This window comes from Chanos chanos, chromosome 10 (assembly GCF_902362185.1).
Source record: "Chanos chanos chromosome 10, fChaCha1.1, whole genome shotgun sequence".
NCBI classification, from domain to species: Eukaryota; Metazoa; Chordata; class Actinopteri; order Gonorynchiformes; family Chanidae; genus Chanos; species Chanos chanos.
This window is the reverse complement of record NC_044504.1, coordinates 26,730,424-26,757,089: the sequence shown is the minus strand read 5'-3', so window position 1 is coordinate 26,757,089 and position 26,666 is coordinate 26,730,424. Positions and strand designations below refer to the sequence as shown.

General features: G+C 41.0%; 1 protein-coding gene across 2 annotated transcripts in view; it reads right to left on the bottom strand.

Annotated features, from left to right (window-relative positions):
• Positions 1-21,769, bottom strand: part of zeb2a (zinc finger E-box binding homeobox 2a) — a 51,489-nt gene extending 29,720 nt beyond the window's left edge. For both annotated transcript variants that reach the window (XM_030786042.1, XM_030786043.1), the window contains exon 1: positions 21,646-21,769. In XM_030786042.1, coding sequence (XP_030641902.1) covers positions 21,646-21,718 — 73 coding nt within the window. In that variant the 5' untranslated portion in view covers positions 21,719-21,769. The remainder of the gene's footprint in view (positions 1-21,645) is intronic.
• Between the last annotated feature and the right edge of the window lie 4,897 nt (positions 21,770-26,666).

Genomic DNA, 26,666 nt, shown 5'->3' with positions numbered 1-26,666 from the left:
GGAACTGACAAGCATTTGCACCCTGGGGGCAGAACTTTTCCAGTCAAGAGAAGTGCTTGGTTGTAGGTACAAAAAAAAATTCAAATAAATGACTTTGGAGTAGTCATTTGGTCCTTATTACCCCTCCCCGTTATAGGAAAAAAAATGTAGGTGTCTCATTTTCCCCCTACACACCCACATGCTTTTAATCATCCTTGTAAAATCATGTAATTTTATGAGTGAGTCATATTTTGCGAGAAGCATGACAACAATAAATCACAGGCTGTTTCCTTTTAGGTGAGTGAGTGAGATAAAGAATTCAAAAATCTATACTCCCTCACGGACTGAAAACATTTGTTTGAGTCCTTTTAAACAGCTGATTACAGGAATCATATACTCCTTTGTATAACATGTTTGAGGACAGATCCAAAATGCATTCCCTCAGCCTCGATAATCCCAGTACATGCTAAGGCTTTTAAAACCAGACAAGTAGTAACCATTTAAGTTGAAATTCATATTTATGTAAAGACTCTTCAAGACATTCTGGTGAGCTACCCCTGCTGTGACCTCTATACTTAACCTAATGCACTTTCCCAGAGCTTTTGGCAAACTGTAGCCTCTTTTTTCAATCTTTTGTTTTCCATAAAGGTTTAACAAACTCAGTAGGGAAACACATTTATTAATTGAACCTATGACAAAAAGGCCTTAAATTAAAAAGCTTAAAGAAGCTTAAATTAAAAGGCTTCAGAGAGAGGGTATGAAGTTAGACAGAAGGAGAGGATAGCCGTAAGTTGTAAGCACGATATCATCAACATAATGATGATGCCATTTTCTTTGGGTTGAATCGGAAGACGTGTTTGTTTCACGTCAAGTTAATGAAGAGGGAACAACTATCACTACCGCCCCACAACCAGAGACAAAACTCTTATTTGGATCAGGGACCAGAATAGAAAATAACTAAGCTCTTAAAAGGGAACATTTTTTTCATCTCAGGTTTTGTGGAAAACAACCCCTGAGAGAGTGTTCTTACGTAAAATCATATTCCTGATTTTCCTTTGTTTTTTTGGGTCTCTTCTGAGCTATACTGATACATGGCCAACTAAGATTACAGCTAAATTCAATGCCAAAGAGCTAGCTCACTTTGTCTAATCTAAACAGACGTATGACAAATTCTTATCCACCTGTCACCAACAGAATTAAAATGGCTGATTCTGTAAGGGCTAACAGCCAAACACAAAGCTCCACTGGCTATAACTAAAATGCTGAAGTTGGATAAAAAAAGAAAAAGAAAAAAAAAAAAAAAAGCATGCTCGACTCTGTCACAGGTGTGGTATGTGACAGCTCATGCTTCTACGATTTTCTTGAACTTCCTTCTTTTGGCTCTACAGACTATCATAAACTTTTCCTGTCAGCGAGGTGCATTTCAGAGTAAAACAGGCCCCAGGGGGAAAGAAGCATTCTTGCAAGCATTTTTCACACTGGTATTTTGTTTCCTTATTGTACTTGGACTTTTGCCTACAACATCCAGGTGGAGACGATTTTGAGCAGCGAGCTCCAGAAATCTGTTCTTGCATCCAGGGACAGACAAGGGTGACTAAGAAGGCTCACCTTCTGGCTTCATGTTGTCATTTTGTCTCCAGCTTCATAAACTGCCAAAAACATTTTCTCCCAGAACAGGCTGAGAAAACTACATTCCTCCTTTTCATCATAACAATACCAGAGACCTCGTTGCGAACCTTCCAGGCCTTAACACCCCAAACGAAACAACGAATTAAGAAAGGCAAAACAAAATGTCAGATTTCTAAACTCTGAAAAGTGAAAAATGACATAATATTTCAACGCATGTAAACTGTGGACTCGGTAGTAGCCATTTTAAACAGCCACTGTTCTGCTGACACATACTCTGTCACTTCCTGTGGGATCATATGAGTGACCTGAAATGCAGAAGCTTACTTTAATGAGATGTACCGACCGACTTACTGGCAAACATCACCAGGAACACCCTGTTACAGACTCACAATGTTTTGGAAATTTCTGTGATTCTTTATGCAAAACAGTTTGACTGGTACTTCACTTTGTTAGTATTCCCACATACTAATACACAGAATATCAAATGATGAGATGTGGTTTTTTTTTTCTTTTTTCTGAACCTACAGACAAATAGTCATTTTTAATAAGAAATACATTTCTTGGGGGAAACAAGAAACAATGCAGTTCACACATGCACATTTATAGCCATTTAAACACAAAAGAGACCGGTGATACTTTTGCTGAATGTAATGAAATGTCCCATCTCTACATCATCTTTCCTGTCTTTTAAGCACAACTGACGACATTCTGATCCATCCATACACACTCAGTATGACATCCATGCAAAATCATCTCCTTGACGACCTGAAATTTACCTGGCTATTTGAAATATTGCTTGGAGGGCTGGTAATGATGCTGACAAAAGATCGTCCCTGGGAAGAGATAGGTCTAAGTCTGAGGTTCCCTCAACACAGCAGGATCTGGTAGTAAATGTTTGGCCTTTTGTTCCACTCACAGTGGGCAGGAGGCTTTCCAACAATACAGCAGCCCCATAATGCTGTCTCCAGAGAGATGCTGGACTGCTAACGCCACTTCACTTACACTCAGCTACCACAGAAAGAGAGCTGGTTGTTTGTTATGCTTTTATGTTACTTCAACAGCATTCTACAGTTGTTGCTTTTCTTCCTCTGAAACGAATTGTTTCACGAACATAATGTCGGCCAAAGTCATTTACTTAACTTTCGAACTCATAATCAGGTGGACGCATTGCCACAGAATTTAACGTATCCATTACAGGTGTAATTTACTCCATGCCTATTTTAAGGTGTGTTTGAGTCACGGATATCTTAGGACTGCAGCAGTGAGGCTACAAGATCAAAAGGGGCTGCAGCTGTTTGAACTACAGCTTGTCTCATAACTCCAGAGATCACCCACCGACAAGGCCTTAAGTTACTGATACAATCTCAAGGCTGACTCTGTTTCCCTGCTGTAGTCATGCGCCCAAAGTGGCTGAGCCACAGGAGCCGCTGAAATGTGACAAAACCAGGAGACGTCCTCTCCATCTACCCTCGTCCCAAAGTTGTCTTGGCCACTGCCTACGGACACCACCAAGCTGCCGTGATACCTGAGGTATGTCTGAGGCATATGCTTCTCTTTCTCCACGCTTCTATGGTGCTGACCCTTAATCTGCTGCTCAGCACCTCTCTGGGAGGACATAGGGGATTCGATTTGGGCTTGGAGGGGGTGTACTCAGGTGTTGTTACAGCTGTGAGACCCCCATTTGAAAGGATGGTGGAGGGGGGAGTTTGGAGGTTGTTAAAAGGACTAGGAAGTGACCGGTTGATTAAAACCAGATGTCAGATATCTGGGTTGGTGGTAACGGGGGCGGACAGATGACTGTGTCTAGGTGTGAGCGGAATGGCAGCTCGTCCACTGGCCATTCCTGAGTCATGCAGGCATCATTCCTACTTTAGACTGGGGACAAACTACCCCCTACGCACACCACTCCCTTGCTTCACTGACCCCATGAGAATGTTACCAAGGAAGGGGAGGGGCTACACAGCTATTTGAGTAAAGCACGGCGGGTGGGTGCAAATAAACTAAATCATTCTATTACAAGTTGATTACATACAGCTCAACCTCTCTCCCAAACAGAACACACAGAGGCACACACACACAAATGCACAAACACACAAACAAATAGGAATACACGTATGCGCAGCACCCCCAACCTTCTGCTTTCTTTCGTCTTTCAAAGGCACCCCGTTTTTGCTGCTTGCCTGAGCAATGAGGTAGGCAGGAGATAAACACTGTTGAAAATGGAAACCAACCATTCCCCTCTTCCCTCAACATCACCCCTCCTTAGCAGGAAGAGCCTCAGTCTGGAACACGCGCCATGGCCACCTTCTCAAGGCCTGAGGAGCGAGACCCTAGCATTTGTACTCAAGGTGCACTCAAAACCAAGTGTGTGAAGTGCCCTCCTCCCCGCTCCCTTTTTTTTTTCTTCTTGAAAGATTCTTCAGACTATTATAGGACGTGTGGGCACTTACACAGCTAAATTGAAAGCATGGGTTTCTATAAGCATTTGGCTTTCACTATTCTAGAAAAGCATTCCTTTAGTTAAGTGAGGTCTCCTTGATGTTTTCCGTGTCAAACGAACATATCACAGATAGATCCTCACTGGAGCACTACGAAGAAAACATATAAGGAAGCGCGCACACATACACACACACACACACACACACACACACACACATACACACACACCTGGTGTGAAGCTTGATTTCATGTCTTCACGGGGATTTAAGCTGTTACATTCCAAGGCAGAACTGGTCTCCAGTTTCAACCCTTAACACAAGCTGCTCAAACCTTTAAAGTACCGCTCAGCAGTTATCAACACTTCGATACATAGTGTGATGCGTTGAAGGCCTCAGTACGCAGAAAATGTAAATTTTTCTAAGACTAAAAAGTAAACTTTTTAATTTAAAAATCGATATCACACGTTTCATTTGTGTCCTAAACAGCAACCCAGCTTGAGATGAAGCACAAAATCAAATGGGTTCTCAAGAGCTTGGGTTCGCTTTGGAGCATGCTTCTGTATTATCATCAGATCTCACCTTTTCAAAATAGCTCCCCATGTCAACTCTTGTGGCCAAGGTGCGTAACGGTCACACACACTGGGAAAATGGTATGCTCAGAAAAGTCAATTCAAAATGCGGAAATGCATAAGCACTTCTGTTTCTGCAAAAAGGTTTTTTTTTTTCTTCTTTTTTTTCTTGTCTCACCTCCTGATCAACAATGTTTTAGTCTTTGCTAGTGCCTTTTCCCCGCTGAAACTAAGTTTAGAACGACATAACTTTAAATACACTGACAAGGCAAACATATTAAAGAGAATTAAATTAGACGTAGTATGTGTTTCTCACTGGATGTTAATTTTCACATTCAATTTATTCCACCCTCTATTTTTGTCTCTGATTCCGGGTTACAGTTTGCAAATCATTACTAGATTCCTGAGGGGATCCACCATCTTTGGTTCTGTATTTCTGGTCTAAATCTTCCCCACCCCTTGACTATAGAATGCATTTTGATACATTCACTTGCAGCTCTGTCATTTCTTGTCCAAGCAGAAAAAAAGGAAGAAGAAGAAGAAGAAGAAGAAGAAGAAGAAGAAGAAGAAGAAGAAATCTTCAAATTTCTGTGGTTGTGGGAGCATACAAAGCCCACCCACACGACAGTGGCTTGAAGCTGTGCTGAACATTAAAGGGGAGATTTGCACAGTTGGGAAAGGGATTTTTGCATTTCCCCAGGTGAAAAGAGATATTGTTGCTTTGCTTTAAAAAGAAGGGGCCCTGCAAAGGCGTGTGACTTTTATTGGGATCGTTAAATATTAATCCTTCAGTGGGATGGTGTAAGATGAAGAAGATTGTTTTTTTTTTTTTTCGTTTTTTTTTTAACCCCCATATGTTTTCCAGCAGTGAAACTTCCTGCAGTGAAATTACTACTTCCCACCTAGGAGTTATTACAGCAGTAGATACTATATAACAATATATCTCACAAAGAGCAGGGATACACCTGTAGGAGCAAGTGTGTTCATTTGTGTTGAAGCATGGCCATCTACAATGAAGTAGCACTTCATTAAACCAAACTGACAGAGGCCAAGAATGTCAAATGTTGGATACTTTAACTTTACTGCGATTCAACTTTATTTGTGCAATGAGGGAACCACTGCTAAAATATTGGTGCATGGTCTAAAAACTGTCTACAGTAACAACAAGTAAGCTTGCGAAAATGAGGAACTTTTTTTTTAGTACTGCTAAACCAAGACCACACTACACCAAGTATACAACTTCAAATAAGGTTGAATGAAAATATAAGCCACATACTCTTCACATGGACAGACTGTTTTAAATGACAGTATGCCGTGATAAGGGAGCATAAGAAGTGTAAGTCACAAAAATACTGGGTACAAAAATAGTATAACTGATAGTTATCATGAGTGAACTTCATAGAGCTTCACATCCCTTTACTTTTTCCGGTTATGTCCTGTTATGTCAAGATTTTTTTTTTTTTTGTTTGTTTGTTTTTATCTAAAAGAAATGTATTTATTTCAGAGTCTATGTAAACAAGGAGAGGAAAGACCAAATATAAGGAAACATAATCATTGCAATTCTATTTTCTATGCACGAATTCAAGTGCTACATTAGGAGAGGCTTTGTGAGGTGGATACAAAGAAGCCAGTACCGTGCCAAGTGAATATTAAGAGTGAATAAGAGTGAAAAAGAAATTGAAGGGATGTTTAAATTCTCTTACCTGGACAAGCAGAGAGCAGATCAAAGGGAGAATCAGCAGCAGCACCCGGATGGTCGGGGATGGCATAAAAAAAAAAGAAAGACAGAAAAAAAAAAGAAAAAGAAAAACATTGTTTAGAACATGGTTTAATCTCTGGGTATTTGCAATAGTTAGAATATGGAGACTGCTTTGTGACAACATATGCTTTGATGACTTGTTTGGAGATAAAAGTCAGGATGAGTCTTTTAGACTGTCTGAAATCAGATAGGACTATCATTCAAAGAGAATTTAATCAGCAAATTACTCACTGTCATCACAAATAAAATGAAACAAGAGAAAAAGACGCTACTTTCAAAGAAACTGAAAAGGAAAACGAAAAAATAGTGGGGCATCTTAAAAGTGACCTCTGACAGATCATAAAGGAAGTTGTACAGTGCATCACGCAGAACACTGTGACCACAACTGTCACACCTCTAAAATTAATATCACATGACATAGATTCAAACATCAAGATATCAGAAGGTTTAGCAGTTCAGAAGCAACTCATAAAAAAGAGACAGCAAAGGGGTGTGTGTGTGTGTGTGTGTGTGTGTGTGTGTGTGTGTGTGTGTGTGTGTGTGTGTGTGTGTGTGTGTGATCGAGAGAGAGAGAGAGAGGGAGAGAGAGTATTTCCGGACAGTCTCTACTTTTTCACCAGGGGGTTGAAAAATAATTACTTTTCCTTCAATTGATTTGAATGGTGACTGCAGACATAACCGAATCTTAATGAATTACCTTCTGGTCTAGTGCACGTATACACAATTAGTGTCTGGTATTGCTTGAATCAATTTGCATTTAACCTAGATTTCCAGTTGACAAAGATTACAGTGTCAGTGTGCTCAATACAAACCAATAGGAATTAGTCAATCAATACAATGTCTTACTTCCATTTTTTTGATGTCACCATTTTTTTAGTTCATTAAAGTAAAAAGAAAAAAAAAAGAAAAAAAAACTAGTTCAGGGTGATGATGAGACTGTTTAACATGAACCACTCAATCAAGATGTAAAACAAAAATAAAAGTAAATAGTTTTGGTTTCATGGTAACTAAACCAGCTTGTTAGAACATAATGACTTCTGTCATTTGATTACATGCAGACCTCAATACACCCCCCCAAAAAATCATATCTTCCCCTCTTTCTCTTATTGTCTCCCCCCTCTCGCTTATTGTCTAAAATTATGCTCATCTGATTAAACATCTCCACACACACACACACACACACACACACACACCTTATTCATTCCCATGTCTTAAACATGCAAACAATGGGTCCACTTAGACAGGACTTAACACCCCCCCCCCCCCCCCCCCCACCACCACCACCACACCCCACCCCACCATGCTTGTGGGTCACCTATTTTTTGCCAGTGTCGCCCCCTTTCCCACGCTAACCTTAGAGATTCATTAGTGCTTATGGTGGAATGAGACAGAGAGAGAGAGTCACAGACAGCAAGAGAGACAGAGTCATGGACCACAAGACAGAGAGAGAGAGAGAGAGAGAGAGAGAGAGAGGACTCTGGAAGGAGCAGAGCATAAAACCATAAGTTCCAGATGAACTGGATGTGCCCCCATCCCCACCCCCACCCCGACCCCTGTTTATTTGTTGACTGGATGCTGATTGTTGATTCGTTCAAGTGGTTTAATCAACTGTCTCTGGCACTGACCAGTAACAGACAATATTCTATTTTGTGTCTGAGCTAATGGTGACCCGATAAACATGGGTCTACCCATCCTTAACACAAAGACACACAGACAGAAACAGACAGACACAGACACAGACACAGACACAGACTCAGACACACACACACACACTAAAACGATGGCCAAAACCCATTTACAATCAGACCAAAGCCCAAAATGTCAATTCAGTCTGCGTCAGTTGAGGCTAACAGTGACTTTATACAAACATTGTTTGTTCTCTCTTTCTCTCTCTCTCTGTCTCTCTCTCTCTCTCTCTCTCCCCAACTATTTACCTATCTATGTCTAGCTCTCTATCTACCTAGCAATCTTTTTTTCTCTCCCTCTCTCTCTCTCTCTCTCTCTCTCTCTCTTTCACTTAGTGTCTGCGTGAGCTTATTTTAGGTTGTGCTTTCATGCAAACCGCTACACCCCTCCCAGAGTTTTTGGGGGAGAACGTCAGCAAACCTTTTTTCATTCCTCACAGAGAGGTGTAGTTATCACGTAACCTCTGAAAAAGGGGTGGGTGTAGACCCTCTCGCTAATTAAAAAGACAGGGCTGAAGTTGAGTCGTCACCCTTAAATGTTCACAGACCAGCAATGACTAACTGTTAGTTCCCCTTTGGTTTCTGTGGCATATGATCAGAGATGAAGAAGACAATCCTTCCTGACTTTTTATGACAGCACGACGCATGATAGAGCATTACACCTCAAAACAAACATAAATAGTGTAACGGCTCCAAAACCTACTTAAGAGCAACAAGGGAAATTACTTTGGATCAACTGAAACAAAAAACAAAACAAAAAAAAAAAATTAAATATTGTTAAGACACAGTTGCTTCGGTGTGCGCTGCAAAAATAAATCTATATTGTTATTGTTAGCTTTTCATATCTACGTTAAAAAAAAAAAGGGCTTCTGTAAGTAGCACCTCTTAAGAATCGTGGGAAATAAGTTAAGCAGTCGACTGGTTTATTGTGTTTATCTGACACAGACACGGTGTTGACAGCGTGCTGTGCTTTAGAGTGAGAAAAAAAGAGGTAAAACATACCCACACATACATACACAGACACACACTGAAAGAGAGAAAGAGAGAAAGAGAGAGAGAGAAACACACACATGTACATAGCAACAATTGGAAAAGGGAAAAATAGCTAGTGTGTACATATTTATAGATAACATTCATGCCTGACTGGGAGGTTCCTTGAACTTGTTTGGCCCACAGCTTTTGTTGGCTGGGTTAATGTAAACTATTCTTCCTTGAATTAGGAGAAAATGGGAGATTATGGGCCAGAGCATAGCACATTAACTGCCGCTACGTGACATGGGATAGAAAGTGTAACTCAGGCTTGCAATTCCCATATTTTTTTTTTTCAGTTGCTTTGCTTTAATGTTTGCCTCCAAGGACAACAATCACCCTATCTACAGATAACAACATCACATATATCAAGTGTGTTTAATATTAAACCTCGCAAAATTCTCTCATTTCCTTGAGAAATTCTCATTCTCTCATTTCCACGCCAGGACTCAGTTTTGTACCCAGTTTTGTAAAACCTGTGATAGTTTAAGAAGTGGCCAGACACATGTTTTGGATTTGCCTATGCATTGACAGCTTTTCAACATCAGCAACCAGCAACAGCATAGCATGGGAAAAAATGTCTCACCAGTCAAGCACAGCAATAGCAGAAGTGAGACACTGCCCATAAACGTACTGGAATTTGATTTTAAAATTTTTGGAATAAACGGGTGAATTTGACTGATATTTACATTCAAATGCATTCCATTACTTTTCCTGTTCTTTTCTCTTCTGTCGAAAAAGCCAACGGTCAACATCCAAAAATGATTTAAGAACTCAGATACTGATCCATAAGTGTTCCTGAGAAGGCCATCAGTTCTAGATTACAAGGAGACAGGGAAGATCAGATGGTAATATGTCACCAGACACAGAATCATGTGTGACAATAGGCTGTTCATGATAGCCTGTTGCATCTGTTCTTTTTGAGAAAAAAGAGAGCAAGTGATTGTACACAAAAGCTTCTTCTGTCAAGTGTATCTCTTCTTTACACAATAAAGCGTTTAGAAATTTTAGGCTGGCTGGGGGGGGGGGGGGGGGGGGGGTGGGGGTCTTTCTCAGAGATTTCATCTGCTCTCTTGGCAAACGAGTCAATTGCTGGCTGGAGTAATCTTGTTACCTGTGAAACACATGCATGCCTCCTTCATGGACAATGCTCTCATGAACAAAGGAGGCAGGGGGTCTAATCCAGGTCAGAAACAAACAAGGTGATAAGTGGAGCCACCAGTTACATAACAGCTGAATAACAACTGATCTGAGTCATTCCTGAGGGCCTCTTTCTTTAAAAGTAACCATTCACACCCACACAAACCCTGCTTACATTCTGGAAAAAAAATGACTCAAACTTGACAAGCAGAGGTGTTTTCTCTGTCATATTGAAAATTGTAAAAAACTATTCCATAGACTGAAGTCTTCTTGATTCTCAGGGAAACAAAAGCACACCTTGCTTCTCACACACTCCGTCTGCTGCTAGGGGGACGTTCAAGCACAATTGCAAGGAACAGTTTGTCTCACGGGAGCTCATGACATTCTGTAGCACCTTGTCAGATGCCACCTGACCCAGTCGCTTGCTCACTCATCACGGCACCACAGGGGAGAAAAAAGAAAAAGGGAGAAAGAAAGAAAAAAAAAAAACAAAAACAAAACAAAACAATGATGGACGGGTTGTGTGCAGCCAAGAGGAGAGAAAAGAAAGGGGAGGTGGAGGGAGGGGAGGTGAGAGTGACAGAGAAAAAAGAGAATGGGAGAGTGCTCTGCTGTTAAAAACCCACCACCGCTACTGATGCTTTAACGTTTCCTCCCCCTCTACACACACACACAGACACACACACACACACACACACACACCCAAGCCCATTGTGCACCCAGGGGGCTTTTGCAGATAAATGGCCGCATGTTAACCACATTTGACGTGTGGCACAAAAGGGGACACCTCGGGTCCCATGACGCAACCTGCAACAACCAAACCAACCAAACCCCCCATCCTTCCTTTCCTTCCCCTCCTCCTACTCTACCCATCTTAGGCAAAGGAGAGTAAAAAGACACAATGTGTTGCACTGATTTGGCTTAGGCAAAGATGGCAACAGCTAAGAACTGCACAACAATTTGTCGCCGGGCTGTTAAAGGTGTTCTCCTCAGCTTGGCTATTTGACTTGATGGTGGGTGGGGCTATAAAGTGCAACGAGTCAGTTTGTCAAACCCTAAAGCACATACTAACAGCACACATAGTTAAAACTGCTAAATTTGCTAATACTTTCAGAAACATCTCGCCAACCTTTTACACACCTGTTTTTCGCAGCATTTTGATGGCAGTTATGTAATTATTTTATGTTGTGAAATAAAGCAAACATCAGATTTCACATCCCCAGTTTTTAACCCTCGGTCTATTGATTACAACCATGGTTTTACCTGTGAAAACCACAGTTAAAGCATAAGGGTGTGTGTACAAAAAGTGGATTCACAAGAGTAGTTAATGTGCCGTTACTTCATGTGCAAAATCTCAAGTAGGTTGACTGGGTTGACTTCTGAAAAAAAAAAAAAAAAAATCAGGTCATCAGGTACCCAAATGAATGCTATTCCCTACCCTGTCTCCCTCTGAACCACAAAATAAAAGGGACGTTTGTAAGGACTGGGCCTTACAGAACGTTCCAAAAGTGGAGCTATAAACTTTTACTCTTTTCAGCATTAGATATGCATCCTCCTGCCTCTGGGACTCCATTCAGGTACCGAAAAGTGACCTGGGGGGGGGGGGGGGGGCAGACCATGGGAGTCAACCAAGAGGCAATCACTCCTGCACCCACTCGTGGGCCAACTGAAACCCTTTAAAAAGAAAAGGGGAGGTGGGTTAGCGCTTTAGCGGGACGGCATCTAACCTTTTCAGCTCCGTCACGTCTTTGATACTTGACAGAAAGGGGGAGTGGGGGTGCACAAAAGCACCTGCTCTGTCCCCTGAGAGCTCTCTTTCGGACAACTCACCCCCCCCCCCCCCCCTCACCCCCCCACCCCCACCTCCGCTGACCTCACCGGCATTCCACCCCTTTGGGGGGGCCCTTTCCATGGCTACCTCTCCTTGAGCAGACCCCCCTCCTAACTACAACCACCACCCCTTCTTGCCCCCCTGTAATTCCATAGTAAACATGGCCTGGGCCAGAGAAAGGGAGGATGCACGAGACTTCTCACGGACTCCGGCGAAAGGTGCTGCCTTGATAGGGGGCCTCAGTGCGTGGGAACGTAAGGGAATAGAGGGAGGCAGGACCCTCATTGACATGCAAGCGGGGCCTGTCTTTACTCAAGCGAAAGCCCTCTGAAAGTGACACGACACAATAGATGAGACCAGGTTGATGCCTGCGTTCGGTAGAGACAAAAGTCTTTTGAAGACCAAGTTTTGATTTTTAAATTAGATGAAATACAATACGATAACCCGCACAAAAATGCCAAAATATAAATACATTCTCAACCAAAACTGTTCAGCGTATGACTTCTCTGGACACTTTTTAACACAATTCAACTGGTGTGAAAAAAAACAAAACTTCAGAATCTGTTAACACATTACGTTTCCCCTTAAGGATGCTGTGATCGGAAGCAGTCTGTCAAAGTGTGACTGCGTAAGCACACAGAATATCATTCAGGATCTCCCTGTTCTTTTGTCAATACCTTAACAAAACTAAGCCGTGCTGCTTAAGATCTATACAGCACATGGATATTGCTAACCTCATTCATCACACAATCCCCTGAGTGTATTAGTGTGTTTGTGTTTGTGTGCGTGTGTGCATGTGTGTGTGAGTGAGAGGGAGGGAGAGAGAGAGAGAGAGAGAGAGAGAGAGAGGTAGCCTTAAACCTAGTAGTTGAACAGCTGCTTACTCTCATTACTGAGGTTACAGAGAGAACAGAGAGAGAGAGAGAGAGAGAGAGAGAGAGAACGAATGAAGATGCATTTTAAGAAGGATGGCTCCCTGCCACTCTCCCCTGTGTGATTACTCACTCTAAATTGTAGTTCTCCAAATCCAGCAGCAAATCCAGCCGCATTTGTTTTAAATACAACTGATTAGAGGAATCAGAGCCACTCTTTTTATCATAACAGATGTATTAGATTTTCATTTCATTTTCTTTCACTGTTAACCTAGGTACAATATTTCTGAGATGGCTGGGATATCCCGTGATGCCACCTTCCTGAATGCTGCTCCCCTCCAGCCAATTATGATTGTCAGATAGTGCACTAATTGCATAGATGCCAGGCCGTCGCCACAGCAAAACAGTGGAGCTCTTTGGGTTTGGGTGGGGGTACATTAAGCATGGCTAGCTCATTTGTGGGGTATGGCTGAGAAGGTGCCACACATGAATATTTCATTAGCTTTAATTGCTAAGGAACACGTCTTTATGGCAGTCTTGTGCACGAACTGCCGTCACCCTTAATTACAAGCCCTGGCCCATTGTAAAAAATGAGAAGAGCGTTAGCATTAAGAACCTGTGATTTGCTAGTACTGAAAGATGGGTTTCAAAAATGTGCCATCTGGAGCAGTGACACACATGGAATCCAGTTTCAAATTTCTAATCAGTTATTGTCAGCAGTCATAACCAGGTATTCTACTTTGGATTTAGTTTGATGCACCATATAATGTTTTAGCTAAACAACTGTTTGCAAGACAACCTACAAAGTTTAATTGCAAAGTCAAGTCAATCAGTCCAATTATACCCTTTATCTAACAAACCCAGTACATCAGGGAGTCCTTGCCTGGAGGTTACATATTGGTGAAACCCCCACCAACCACAGGTCTGAAATCAACTCAGCATAACCACACAGGGTATACGAAAGCCTCTAACCTATGTAAACTGTAAAAAAAAAAAAAAAAAAAAAACAATAATAAAAGATGAGAGAGAGAGAGAGAGAGAGAGAGAGAGAGAGAACGGAGAAGTAACACACACTTTTCTCTTCAGAGGGAGCTAGCAGAGGCTGCTTTGACTGCTCCGTCAGATCCAATCCTCCTGAGTGGTAAGCGCTCACACTGAGGAAGGGGATCATTTTGCTCAGGAATGTAAAGCACAGGACATCCTCCCCGATAAGGAGCCAGGCCTGCCTTGCCTCAGGTTGTGGGCCAGGAGTTATCGACTCGGAAGGCAGCAAGTCAGCACTGCACTCTAGCCAGGCTTCCGTGTAGCAGAGAACCTCCAATTACTTTAATTGCTCAACCTGCAGAGTCAAAATCCTTTTTTTCTCTCTCTCTCTCTCTCTCTCTTTCTCTCTAGCTTCTCTGCTGTTGGATCTCTGGGAACATTGCTAATGTTGAATGGAAAGACAGTAAAAGCGGAAAAGCTGAAGCCATGTGACATTCGGGCAATGAAGAATGCTTGTAAATCAAAAGTGAAGAGGTAGTGTTGGTTCTAGGCTGAAAGGTTTCCTAAGTAAGACTTGTGGGGGGTAAGAGCCTGTTTGTCTGTCACAAAAAAAGGGCTGAGGAGGAATGCTGTCACCATGACTAATCCCTCAAACTCCCCCCTCTACTCATTACCTGAGGTGGCTATGTGACATTTGCTTGTGACAGTGCCTGGAAGGGTGACAGAACACAAACAACAAATGCCCATTCCAGTCACCTACTGGGAGAACTGTGTTCAGTCCTGTTAAACATGCCAACTCATCTTTAACCTATGTTAGATGTATGTGCTCATAGCTGTGTCAGGAGTTACATCTCTTCCATGTCCAAAAAGTCCTAGGAATTTATCATTGCCTATAACAGGTTCAGAACAAGTGAGCGTTTTGAATGGAATGCCAGATGCAATTACAACAGTCTCTTCTTCCAAAGAGTGTCTGCAAGCACTCAGCAGAGACTGTATCTGGCACGATTCCTTAACAAGGCCTGTCTCTCTGTAACCCTGGTTCAAAAAGAGAGTATAGCATTCAATTTTATCTCTGCAAGTGATCTACTCCAATTACTTAAACATGGGATCAGGAGCTTTTATCTAGCCCAACATCTCAATGAAGAGGAAAGTACAGCAGAGAGAAACAGAGTTTATTTTACCCTTAGGGAAGGCAGAGGGAAAGAAAAAAAAACTTTCTAGCCCAGGTGACTGACAGCTTAGAGTCAGAGACATTCTCTCTCTGTCTGTTTTCTAGGTCTGACATTAGGCAGTAGAGTTGTCAACAGAGCTGGCTTTTCAGGGGCAGTCACCCATATGGGAGAGGTCTGGAACCACAGATGTCATGACACCTTAATCCACCGATCCGTTATTGATTGTTCCATGTGGCTGTGACCTTGCCGGAGGAGTCCCACTAATCAAACAGACATGTCCATGTGAGTGTATGAGTTTGTGCATGTTTGTGAGACAGTATCCATATGTGTCAGCAAACATTCTGGTGCTCACATTAAAAAAAAAAAAAAAAAAAAGATTGGACATTTTAACTATTACCTTCTTCTTTTAAACCTGTTTGCCACAGGAGAGTTTAGACATAAAACCCTAACTTTGTAAAAAGAAATTCTAGTATTCTGGTTAAACAACTTTCATGTGTCTGTTAAAGTCACTCCTGACATATACCAGGGAAAATGTGCCCCAGTTTTGAGTATGATTCTGGGTATTGTTCAGTGACATCCCCCCTGCCCTTCCTCCCCTCGGTCATGGTGGCTGCACTCAACCTTAGTTCTTTTCATTATCACCGGGACTGTTGTTTCTGCAGCCCCGCAGTGACATACCTCATTATTGACCTTGGTAAATCCTCGCTGTTTAGGCTAACGGCGATGAGGCGCCAACAAAATGTCACAGCGTAACTCAGTACTCACTCATGAAGAAAATGTGCGCATGGTTAGAGAAGGGAGAGATAGAGACGGAGCGGGAGAGAGATTGAGAGAGAGAGAGAGAGAGAGACAGAGAGAGAGTGAGAGAGAGACAGACAGACAGACAGACTGCAACAACCCCTTGTCAGTCACCTTGAAACACACAAACACACACAGATATCCAATCACACACACACAGGCCACCAGAAACTTACACTGTCAGTCAGTCACAACCACACATGTGCGGACGAGACAGCCAGACTGAGAAAGCCAAAGAGACAGTGAGACTCATAGAGAGAAACCTACGACAAGCTCATCATCACTCACTAGACAGATACAAACACACACCTACACAATGAAAGAGCTTGACTACCACATGTACTCAAAGTTGCTCTTTTGACTGGCTTTTTATGTGTTCACAGGTCAATATGTTGTTCCTCACCTGATACAGGCCTGGTCTTTGTCTATATCCAGCATCAGGGCTTTGGCATTCACAGCTGTATCACACAGATGAATGTAGGAGGGCCCAGAGAATGGATGAATATGAGAGAACAGACACTGTTCTGTGAAATTGCCCTGTTCCAGTTAGTCACGAGTGACACAGGACTACGGGAGCCTGCGGGTGGCACTCTCCTGTCCCTTCAAGCAGTGACAGATGTTAGGAACACAAATACAGGGGGATAAAGCTTCTCCTGAACCAGCATTGGAAAAGTGTAGAGGTGGGGTGGGCGGGGGAAGGGCTTATTGTGATTTAACTTGGACTCAAAAAAGCCATCATTCCCTCCTGGCCCGAGTATATCCTGAGACCAAAAAAGTTAAGTCTATATATTATATGTTCTGCGGTGAAAATTCCAGAACAGACTATGGACTGATGTTCTCTAACAATGGCAGGACCTTTGTACTGATAGTTATATGTATGTGCTGCCCACAACACTTGTCAACGTATTTGTTCTCAAACTGCTCCAGTCCCTGTCCAACTCTGTAGAGGTGAGATGTAAGGAGTTAAGGCAAAAATGTGTTCACAGACTCAGGACTTGGTGCATTTCACTGATAGCAGGCCGCTAAGTTTTAACCAGCCGTCCCTGGCCACCAACTTGCAGCTTAATGCAATAATGCGCCCACCCTGGTGTGGCATTACACCTCCTGCTACCCTCGTCAAACAAAGAACTCCCTCTTCCTGAGCAAAGCTGCTCCCCCCCATCCCCTCCCCGAATGTCCATAGGTGTTTGCTGAAGTAAATCGGCCTAAATCCTGCACAGCTTGGGCCAGCTAAAAACGGAGAAGCGGGTGGCTGAGTTGGGGACAGGAGTGGGGGTGGATGGGGTGGGTGGGGGGTGGGGAGGGGAGGGGGTGCAAATGAAGGTGTAAGGATAATCTCCTTACTCTAACAATGCACCAAAAAAAAGTTTGGGGGTTGGTGGGAGGAGAAACTGATGAAATTAGGAATTCATATCACACGGCGAGTTCTAGCAACACTGCACATCCTTCCTGATTTTTTTTTTTTTTTTTTGTCCGCTTCTCTCCCTCCCTTGATTTGGCTGCGGATTAGCATTTGTGATCCCTGAACGATTGAAAAGCTAGTCAAAAAAAAAAAAAAAAACCAAGCATACAATGATGGGTGTCTCGTCCGTCAAACAGGAGTCTGGCCCATGACAGGCTGTTTTGTTACTATTTGCTGAAAGGGATGAACCAGTTGAAAAGGATAAGACCTGAGAGTGCCATCTATCTCAGAACAGATGCAGAATCTGCCAAAGTTTCCATGCTCTTAAACATGAAGACTGTGCTAATCTTATCCCTTATACAAGAGAACATGATATACAGTGACTTAAGGTTTGATAACCAATAAACAAATTATGAACAAAGCAAAGTTCAGGCAGGAGAGTGTGAGGAGTGAGTATTGGAAAAGAAAGAGGAAGGGTGTGTAAGTTACACAGCATTAGAGGGAATGAGTACTCTTTTGTGACAAACAAAAACAAATCAATCACACCTGACCCCAAGTATTGCAGCAGTCTCAAAATGGAACCGGAGTTGTCTCAAGCACTTGCGACATTTCTTCCAGGCCCCATAAAACAATCTACAGCTCTCCCTCTCTCTGCCCTTTCTCCATTGTGTCTCCTGCTTTGTTTTTCACTCCCCAAATTCATTTTGTTGTCCCCTCTTAATGCATCACTTTATCATTCTGCCTTCCTTTGTCTCTCTTTAACTTTCTCTATCCTTTTCATTCAATCCATTTTACCCTCAGTTAGTAACAGGTCAAGGTTGGTGTTAAGTAACACAGTGTGGCCGTTATAATCATTACAGCCGTACCCAGTCCCTTACAGGGGCAGTAGCCTCTTATGAGGAATGTAACCTGGGGAAGTTTAAGTCCTGTCAGGAACACAAAGGTAATGTCTCTTTTCACATGCAGTGCCTTTATGTGTACAATAATTTCTACCTTCCACAGTCACTCCCCCCCCCCTCCTCACTTACTCTCTCTTTTTCCCTTTTTCTCACTCTCTTTTCATCTCTGGGCTTTGGGATGCTGAAAGCAAGAGAGAAAGAGGGGCCTGGCGGCAGAGAAAGGGCTGAATTGTGATTAAGAAGGAGGAGAGGAGCTCCTTTTCTTTGTTCTACCCTCAGGGGGTGTTTACTGAAGGGGTGTGTGGTGGAGGAGGGAGAGAAATGCAGGGAAAAGGGACAGCGAGAGAGGGAGAGAGAGAGAGAGAGAGAGAGAGAGAGAGAGAGAGAGAGAGAGAGAGAGAGAGAGAAAGAGAGAAAGTGGAGGGGGCTGTCCAGGACATGGAAGAGTAGATATGAAAAGCATTCAGGTCACCACAGTTGAGAGTGAAAGTGGTGATACCAACTGAAGGGCACTTAGGCTATGAATGTATTTATTTTCATTACTAAGACTTCTTATGAATGAGAACTCTAGAGAAATAAACAATAAAGATGAAAAAGACATATTTGTGCTGCACTCAGACAGAAATGATGTTTTTTGATATGATATGGTTGTTACAAGTTCACTGTACACATAGGGAAAGACAAAATAGGTGAGTCTCTGGAGCTGATACAATGACATTGTTGTATTAAGTGTGAAAGAGACATGGTACACTGGAAATCCTGGTACTGCTGACAATATAAGCATGGAAATTAGATGCCCAAGTGGCAGCTCATTGTCTAAAAAAGTCATCAGCCTGAAAACTAAAGTTCAGAGGAATATTTTGAAAATATTAATTTCAGTGAATCTTGTGATAAAAGTCAAAATGCAAAATTATGGAGAGTAGTGTTGGAATCATGTTTAAGGTGGGAGTCGATTGAAAAAAAGAAAAATCTCAAAGAATCAAAGAAACCACAGGTGACATATTACAGCTAGTGTTTTAGATTTTAGATTTTCAGCTATTCACTTTATCCCTAACTTTAGCTTGATTGAGCTTAATTGTAAAATATTGTTTTCAAAATAGCAAATTATTTCTGTGTTCACAGCAACAAAAGTCAAGGAATCAAACGGACAGCCATTTTCAGTTGTACTGGTTGGCAAGGTTGGTCGAGCGTTTTTGACAGCTGCGCTTGTACGCAGCCAAGCTGCCCCTCACAGCTGGATGTGACGTGCTGCGCTAGGGGGGAGGGGGGGGGGGTGACAACTATAATACAACTGTGTAGCTAGAGCGGATCAAGTTACACACAAGGCCTAATATGACCTCACATTTGGCCTCGGATACAAAGGGGTGGGGTTGTGTATTGAGAGAAAAGACTGCAATAAAGTAAAAAGAATAATACTGTCATGACTTGATCTTGTCGACGACATTTGTTTTCCTGAAAATGCCAAACTGAGGGCAAAAGTTGTACATTTTCTCACAGTTGCTGCTGAGTTTCTCAACAAGTGAGAGACGATGATTATTTTATTCATAGAAAAATGTCCAAAATAATGTGTACGTAGTCGCTGTAAGCAAATTGTTTTGTTTCATGCAAAAACCTTCAATGCGTACCCCTACAAAGCTGACCTATGATGTGTCACAATGTTTGTTATTCCGATCAGAAAGAGTTCGATTTAAGTCCGTACCTGTTCCTTTAAACGCAACAAAAGCGTGGGACAAAAATCAGGTTAATTTGTTTATTTTGAACTTATTTTGAAAGAAAATATATAAAATACATTTTCAGGGTTTGTCGTCTGACTATGTCCCTATCGTGCTGTCTTGAACTTCCAATCATTTTGATGCAAATACTTCAAATGTTTCGGGGAGAATTAACAGAAAACATGTTTATTTAAACCAATACTTCAAAAATATTAACTTTTTTTATTACAACGTATTATCTAGCGCAAACAGTAACCGCTATACGCAGTTAATGGACACTGTTTCACAAGGTCCTTCTCTCTGAAGTGGACCACTGTGCGAGTTGGCAAAAACATAATCAATGCTCACATTTTTGAAGAGTATGAAAAATATCCACACCCATAAACAAAGTTTTATGGAAGACTAAAAATTACATTCTTCTTTCAGTCAGCTCTTACCCCAAAATAAGCAAATCACTCTTTTGTGCCCCCCCCACCCCCTTTAAAGCACCTCGCATCTGAGATATTTTTTTCTGAATTTTACTTAGAATGCTTCTCTTCTCCTCAGCTTTGTTCAGAAACGCGCTCCAAGCTGCCTACTCTACATGCCCGATCATCATCGATTGATTTTTTTTTTTTAAGTTAGCACATTTAATCACGAATCGAGGTCAGCGTCAACGTGAATGGGCTATCGGATATGCTGATATTCCCTTGTGATATAATTCCCTTTTCCACAACACTTGAAATGTTGAGAAAAGCAAACAAAGAGAAACAACAGAAAACTTTGGAAGTCATCAAAATACAAGACAGGGGTGATTAGATTCAATAGATTTATTTTTAGTGAATAACTACGTTTTAAAGGCAAAAAGTATTGAGTAGGCTATATATCCCACCAACAAAAGTCTACTTTACAGTTCAGTTTGTAATGACTTAAGAATAAACTGCGTTAAAAGAAAAACAAAGTAGAAGACAAGGAGACAAGGAAGTCGCATATACATATGAACCAACAGGAACTATGAAATATGTTAGTTTGCACCTGAAAGAAATAGCAATTGTGACAACACTGTATCTCTGTGGGTCGTCACGGCGCAACATTACAAACACTCCCAAGTAACTTGCACCACGCAAGTCCACCAATCGCACAGCACGTTTCGTATTGTACTGAAATAGTCATAAAAATTAACACTGTTTATGAATAAAACATCTTCACTCATTACCCATGATCCCGATTCTTCTTCTCATTAACTGATAAAAGCAGCAAACTAAGAATTAATGTTCTGAGCTACCATAGGCTCCGGTTTGAATAAAGGTGAATATGAAGAACATAGATTTTTAAGATTCCACAGGTATTTAAAGTAGCCTGCTCTCATCAAATTAAAACAAAAAGCGCACTCACTCGCATATAACGGTTCCTGCTCTACAGATAATAATGCTCTCTAGCAGGACCGCTATTTGTGCCCCGCTCACCACTCAACTCTCTGTCTACCAGCGCGTCTGCCTAGGGGACAAACAACTTTATAAAGTTCTTTGAAAACGTTACAAAGTGGAATTTGATAGACTTACAGACAGAACTTTTACTCTTTTATGAAATACATTTAAAAATGCATTTCACAAATTAATCGACGAGAAGTTTTCACACCCCTATACTGTAACATGCTTACGCCGATCTCAATTAAAACGTTCAAAAGGGATAGAAAGTTGTCTCGCAAGCAACTGCTGACACCACAACTTTAAAGCTTCCTCTTTCCCAGAATAACACCGTTACTTACCGTTCTTTCTTCTCGGGTTGGCTTGTTTTCGCCTCTTACATCGGGGACCCTCCGCCATGATCTCCTGTTTCATTGATAAGAGTGGGTCAGATGGCAGTCCGCATGGGCTCAGCTCCTTCACACAGCGGCACGCAGTCTCCGTTATCTACCAACCAAACAAAACGGCAACAAATGTTGTCGAAAGCTGAATATATCCTGATGACTGAAAAGTTGTCAACTAAAGAGCTAAAAATGTCTTGAGAACTCCAAAAGAGGTTATCCAAAGTGAAGTAAGTAGGACCGAGCACGTCTGCCGTCGCCTGATCTTTTGAAGTGTCTGTGATCGGACGGCGCGTCAGTGCACAGCAGAATGCAGAAGGGGGACGGACAGACACAGGGAAGATAGACACCTTCGCTACAAGTCCCAGCACAGGACAACTTCTTCGATAATGGATACTTTCTGGCACAGTTTAAAGAACGTTGCTAGATTTAATTTTGTTCGGATACTTCATTAACATACTTTAACAAACTGAACATATAGCCTTATCAAGAAGTGAGTGGACTGTCAATTATTAATATTTTAAAAAAAAAGAAAAGAAAAGAAACGTATATTTGTGGTTTCATTGTCCCAGATAAGAGTTGGAGGGTTTTTACTTCGTTGCAACATCCACGTTTGAGACGGATCGGTTTAATTCTGTCACACTGGAGTACGATTTTATGTTTCCACAGCAGGCTTTGGTAGATTTTGACTATGACTATTCTCGTTCTGACCATTAAAAATGACTGTTTTTTCAGCAATTGTAAAATCACAATATTCACTCAACCAGAGACCAGCAGTCTGTAAAAAAAAGTTTATCATTCACTGCCGAAGGTCGTTCTACTTTATGTTTTCTGATTTCTGAATAAAAACAGTTAATTCAGAATATAATGACAATGTCCCTCCTCGCCTGGGCGTCATTTTCAAAATTATGATGCAATCTTGAGATGAAGCACAGGTTAAATATTTTTTAACGACTCTGAAATGTTTGCGTCTCAATGAAATAGTTCCAAATAATGTTTAAAAACTGTATGAGGAAAAGTACATTTGTATCTTTGGACGTCAAATAATGGTATGTTAAAAACACAATTGCGTGGTTAATGTTTTATATGACATGAAGAACGAACTATGAAAAGTTAGAAAATAAATAAAACCAAATAAACCATCACGATCATAGTCCTTACACTCTTTACAAACACACACACACACACACACACACACACACACACACACACACATACACATACACACACACACACACACACACACACTAGGCGGAACTACCAGAATGAGGTGTTACATATTTTGGAAATGCGGAGAGTGATGTACAATGACCCTGATAATGTGAATCTGATCATGAAAACAAGATAGAAAAAAGAAAAAACGTCTACAATGGTGGATTGGTATTTCATCATAACTTTGGAATTGATAGAGTATTTACCCAGAGTACGCCTAACCTTTGAATGTCTACCAAACTAAATATGACCTTCAAAGGGCTGATCAGATGAAATAACATAAATAACCCGTTTGGTAAATTGTCAGGAAAGACTGTTAAAGATAGAAAACATCTGTTTATTATATGCCAGCATAGACGTGTCCGTTTATGCGGCAGAAAACAAAGTAGTTGCAGCCTATACTACAATACGGTATGAGGGACTATATATTCCCTATGAAGCTGGCGCAGGTACATCAGCAGTCGTGATGCAACAAGCACCTTGCTCACCTGCACCGGTAAGTTAACGGAACTGGAGTTGACTGAACTAACAAATGGAGGCAAAAAGTCAGACAAGGTGTATAGACTCTATCCACAAGGATTTCAATACACAGGAAACAAGCTCACCTACCCGATTTATTCAGATATCTTCCAAATAGCTGGTTAGATGGGGAAAACGCCAAAAGATCAATAGGTCTTTGGAGCGAAGAGGATTCTTGGAATTTGTCAAAGGCTACGCCTGCAAACAGCTTCGCGAGGGACCGTTATTCCTGATGGGCAGGTTAGGACTGATCTCTTGAAGCCACTTCACGGAACAGACCTGGGGACGCACTGACGTGTTACGCCTCTTCTAATGACATTTTTTCGCTCTCTTTATTTTTGCGCTACACAGGCGCAAGACCCTGCAACAAACGCCACCTATCTTTGCACGGAGGGATAATGAGAAACATCAACGTGTGTGTATCTGTGTGGTAAATGTGAGCAAGCTGCCTTTTCTTCACGACAACTTGATTCCCTATATTAACATACGTCGGAAAGGTGAGGTTTTGCCAAATGTTTGGAAGTCTATTTCAAGGAGTACGTAGGTGCAGAGGATAAGGTCGAAGACCCATTGAAACGTCCACCCATGTCGAGGACAGGAGCTGAAAATCAAGCTCTGACAAGCAGTATGACTTTGAGGCAAAACCCCGTGCTGTATTCACAGCGCGCACTCACATGGCTCCAGCCAGGTCTGCTTATGAGGATCTTTGCCAGGTAGAGCACCTGTGCGGTGTTCATGCGCGTTCACGCCTCCTTTTAACTGGCACTGTCTTTAAAGGGAGCAATATGAATGTTATGTAATGTATTCGCATTAATACCGTCCGTATCTGATCTGGGTTAGAGTATATCCCGGCTTTAGTGGGCTATGTACATACGATAAAGCATGTTGCATTGCTTGTTGGTTTTTAATATCTTGTGTAATAATTTGTTTGTTGTGACAGTATGCCAGAATCTGAACAATGCTATAACTGATTACCATTTAGGATAGAGACGGGAACGGTACACGTATCGAAAAATTGGTACAACAGCAATGCACGCCATGCCAAATATTGTTTATGTATAACAAATCATAGTGTTTCCATTTGGTTCGGTGATTTCTACAGTTTGATTTAATGTCTCGCGCTTTTCCCATGCTCGCGTAGACGATGGAGTATTTCTCCCCAAAAAAAGAAAGAAAAAAAAAATATATATAAAAAAAAAAGGTGATGTGTGGACGCCTTCTCCAAACGCCTGGGACAGCTACAGTGTGTGAAAAATTCCCTCCCTAAATTTATGCAGTTCCTTTCTGCATGGATTACTAATTCACCAATAAAATGGCACAATTACTTGACGTATTCATTCAAAGCCAACTGCGTTTCAGCAGATCGCCTGAGGCGTTGAGCGAATTTAGAGACAAATAGTTTAATGTCCAATGCATAATAATAATGATAATAATAATAATAATAATAATAATAATAATAATGATAACAACAATAACAACAATAACAATAATAATAATAATAATAATAAGTATTATTATTATTATTATTATTATTATTATCGTTACTATTATTATTATTATTATTATTATTATTATTATTATTATTATTATTATTAATACTACTACTACTACTGCTATTACTGCTACTACTACTACTACTACCACTACTACTACTTTTTGCTGCATTAAGTTAGACATGATGCAGTCCAGTCACCTGAAAACAACGATTGCACTTTTACTAATGACTACTACAGATTCTCTCTCTCTCTCTCTCTCTCTCTCTCTCTCTCTATCTATCTATCTATCTAGCTATCTATGTGTGTGTGTGTGTGTGTGTGTGTGTGTGTGTGTAGCTAGAGTGCTGCGTATGCCATGAAATTGGATTACAGCAGACAGTGAATAAACCAATACCTAGGGATTTATTTGTGTCGTTTTTTGTTGTGAGACCATGACCCATTTTCTGTTGAGTAAAAAAGAAAGACTATGTGACGAGACTGGTATTCACTTAACTGTTATTTCTCGCTCCTTCGATGTACTGCATTGTGTGAAAGGCATATTGGCGTCTGAAATGTAGCCCGTATTAAGCATTCACTTTGAATTGTATCATTCGCTTTCACTTGAGACTTACAGCTAGAATGCTCAAATGATAAAACGGCATATTTTGAGTTCTTGAAAGTTCCAATATCATATATGGTTATACACACTAATGATAATCCACATGAAACAACCGAATATAACCTTGCTCTGTTTTCAAAAACGATTGTTATTGACCTGTATGCGCAGATGATTAAAGTAACATTTTCTTTTTCTCTGCAGTTTTGATAATTGTTTCAAGGCATTGCAACAATTTTTAACAGCTTTTCCGACATGTCTTTGGTTTCACTTTTGTTGTATTGCGGGTCTGCAATTCTTAACAGTAAGGGGGAAAAAAGATATCTCGAGGAATTCTTGGATATATTTATTTTGACAAACATGGGACTCTGTTTTGTTCTCTCTCTGAACCCACCCATTTCTCCGTTCTAAATGTCAACCATACTGATGAAATAAGGCTTTTTTCACGTCTTAAACAATAGCCTACAAAGGACAGGAGGAAGTCTGAAGTATAATCATACTTAGACATTGTCTTGACACTAACTATTCTGTAAGACCCATGAATGACATCAGTCGGTGAATTAGTAGATTATTTCAATCCGTACTTTGAGATAGATAAAAGAGCACAATGATTTTTCTTTGATTTTAGTTCTTTCCAAATACATATTCTGTGTATTGTATTTCATTTTTCACTCTCTGCAGGGTCATTTCATATAATTTAATGGATTTTCCGTGCCATTCAAATTCACTTTCTGTAGAGAACTTGTATATGAATGTTAGAAAGTTTAGACTACATCTCAGAAGTCCTGTTTTTCCAATAAAATGATTTATTATTGCAAAGGCCTGTTGTAAAAGCTTCCTTTAGCATTTCCTATTTAAAAACAACAACAACAACAACAACAACAAGAACAACAACAATAAACACAACAATGAAAACTCCTTATAGTTCATAATCTGACTTGCAAAGTAAAGTCATATTAAAATAACCATTTAAGTTATGTAATACATTGCAGCACTTGGCAGGCATCATAAGCATAATAATTTATGGCAGGTCCATCAAGCGGTTTAATGAAAACCAATACGTATGACTGACATTTTGTACTGTATAGAACAATATCAACCATCATACTGGCTCAATCAAATAATAAATACACACCTGTATTCAGCCACTAAATACCATG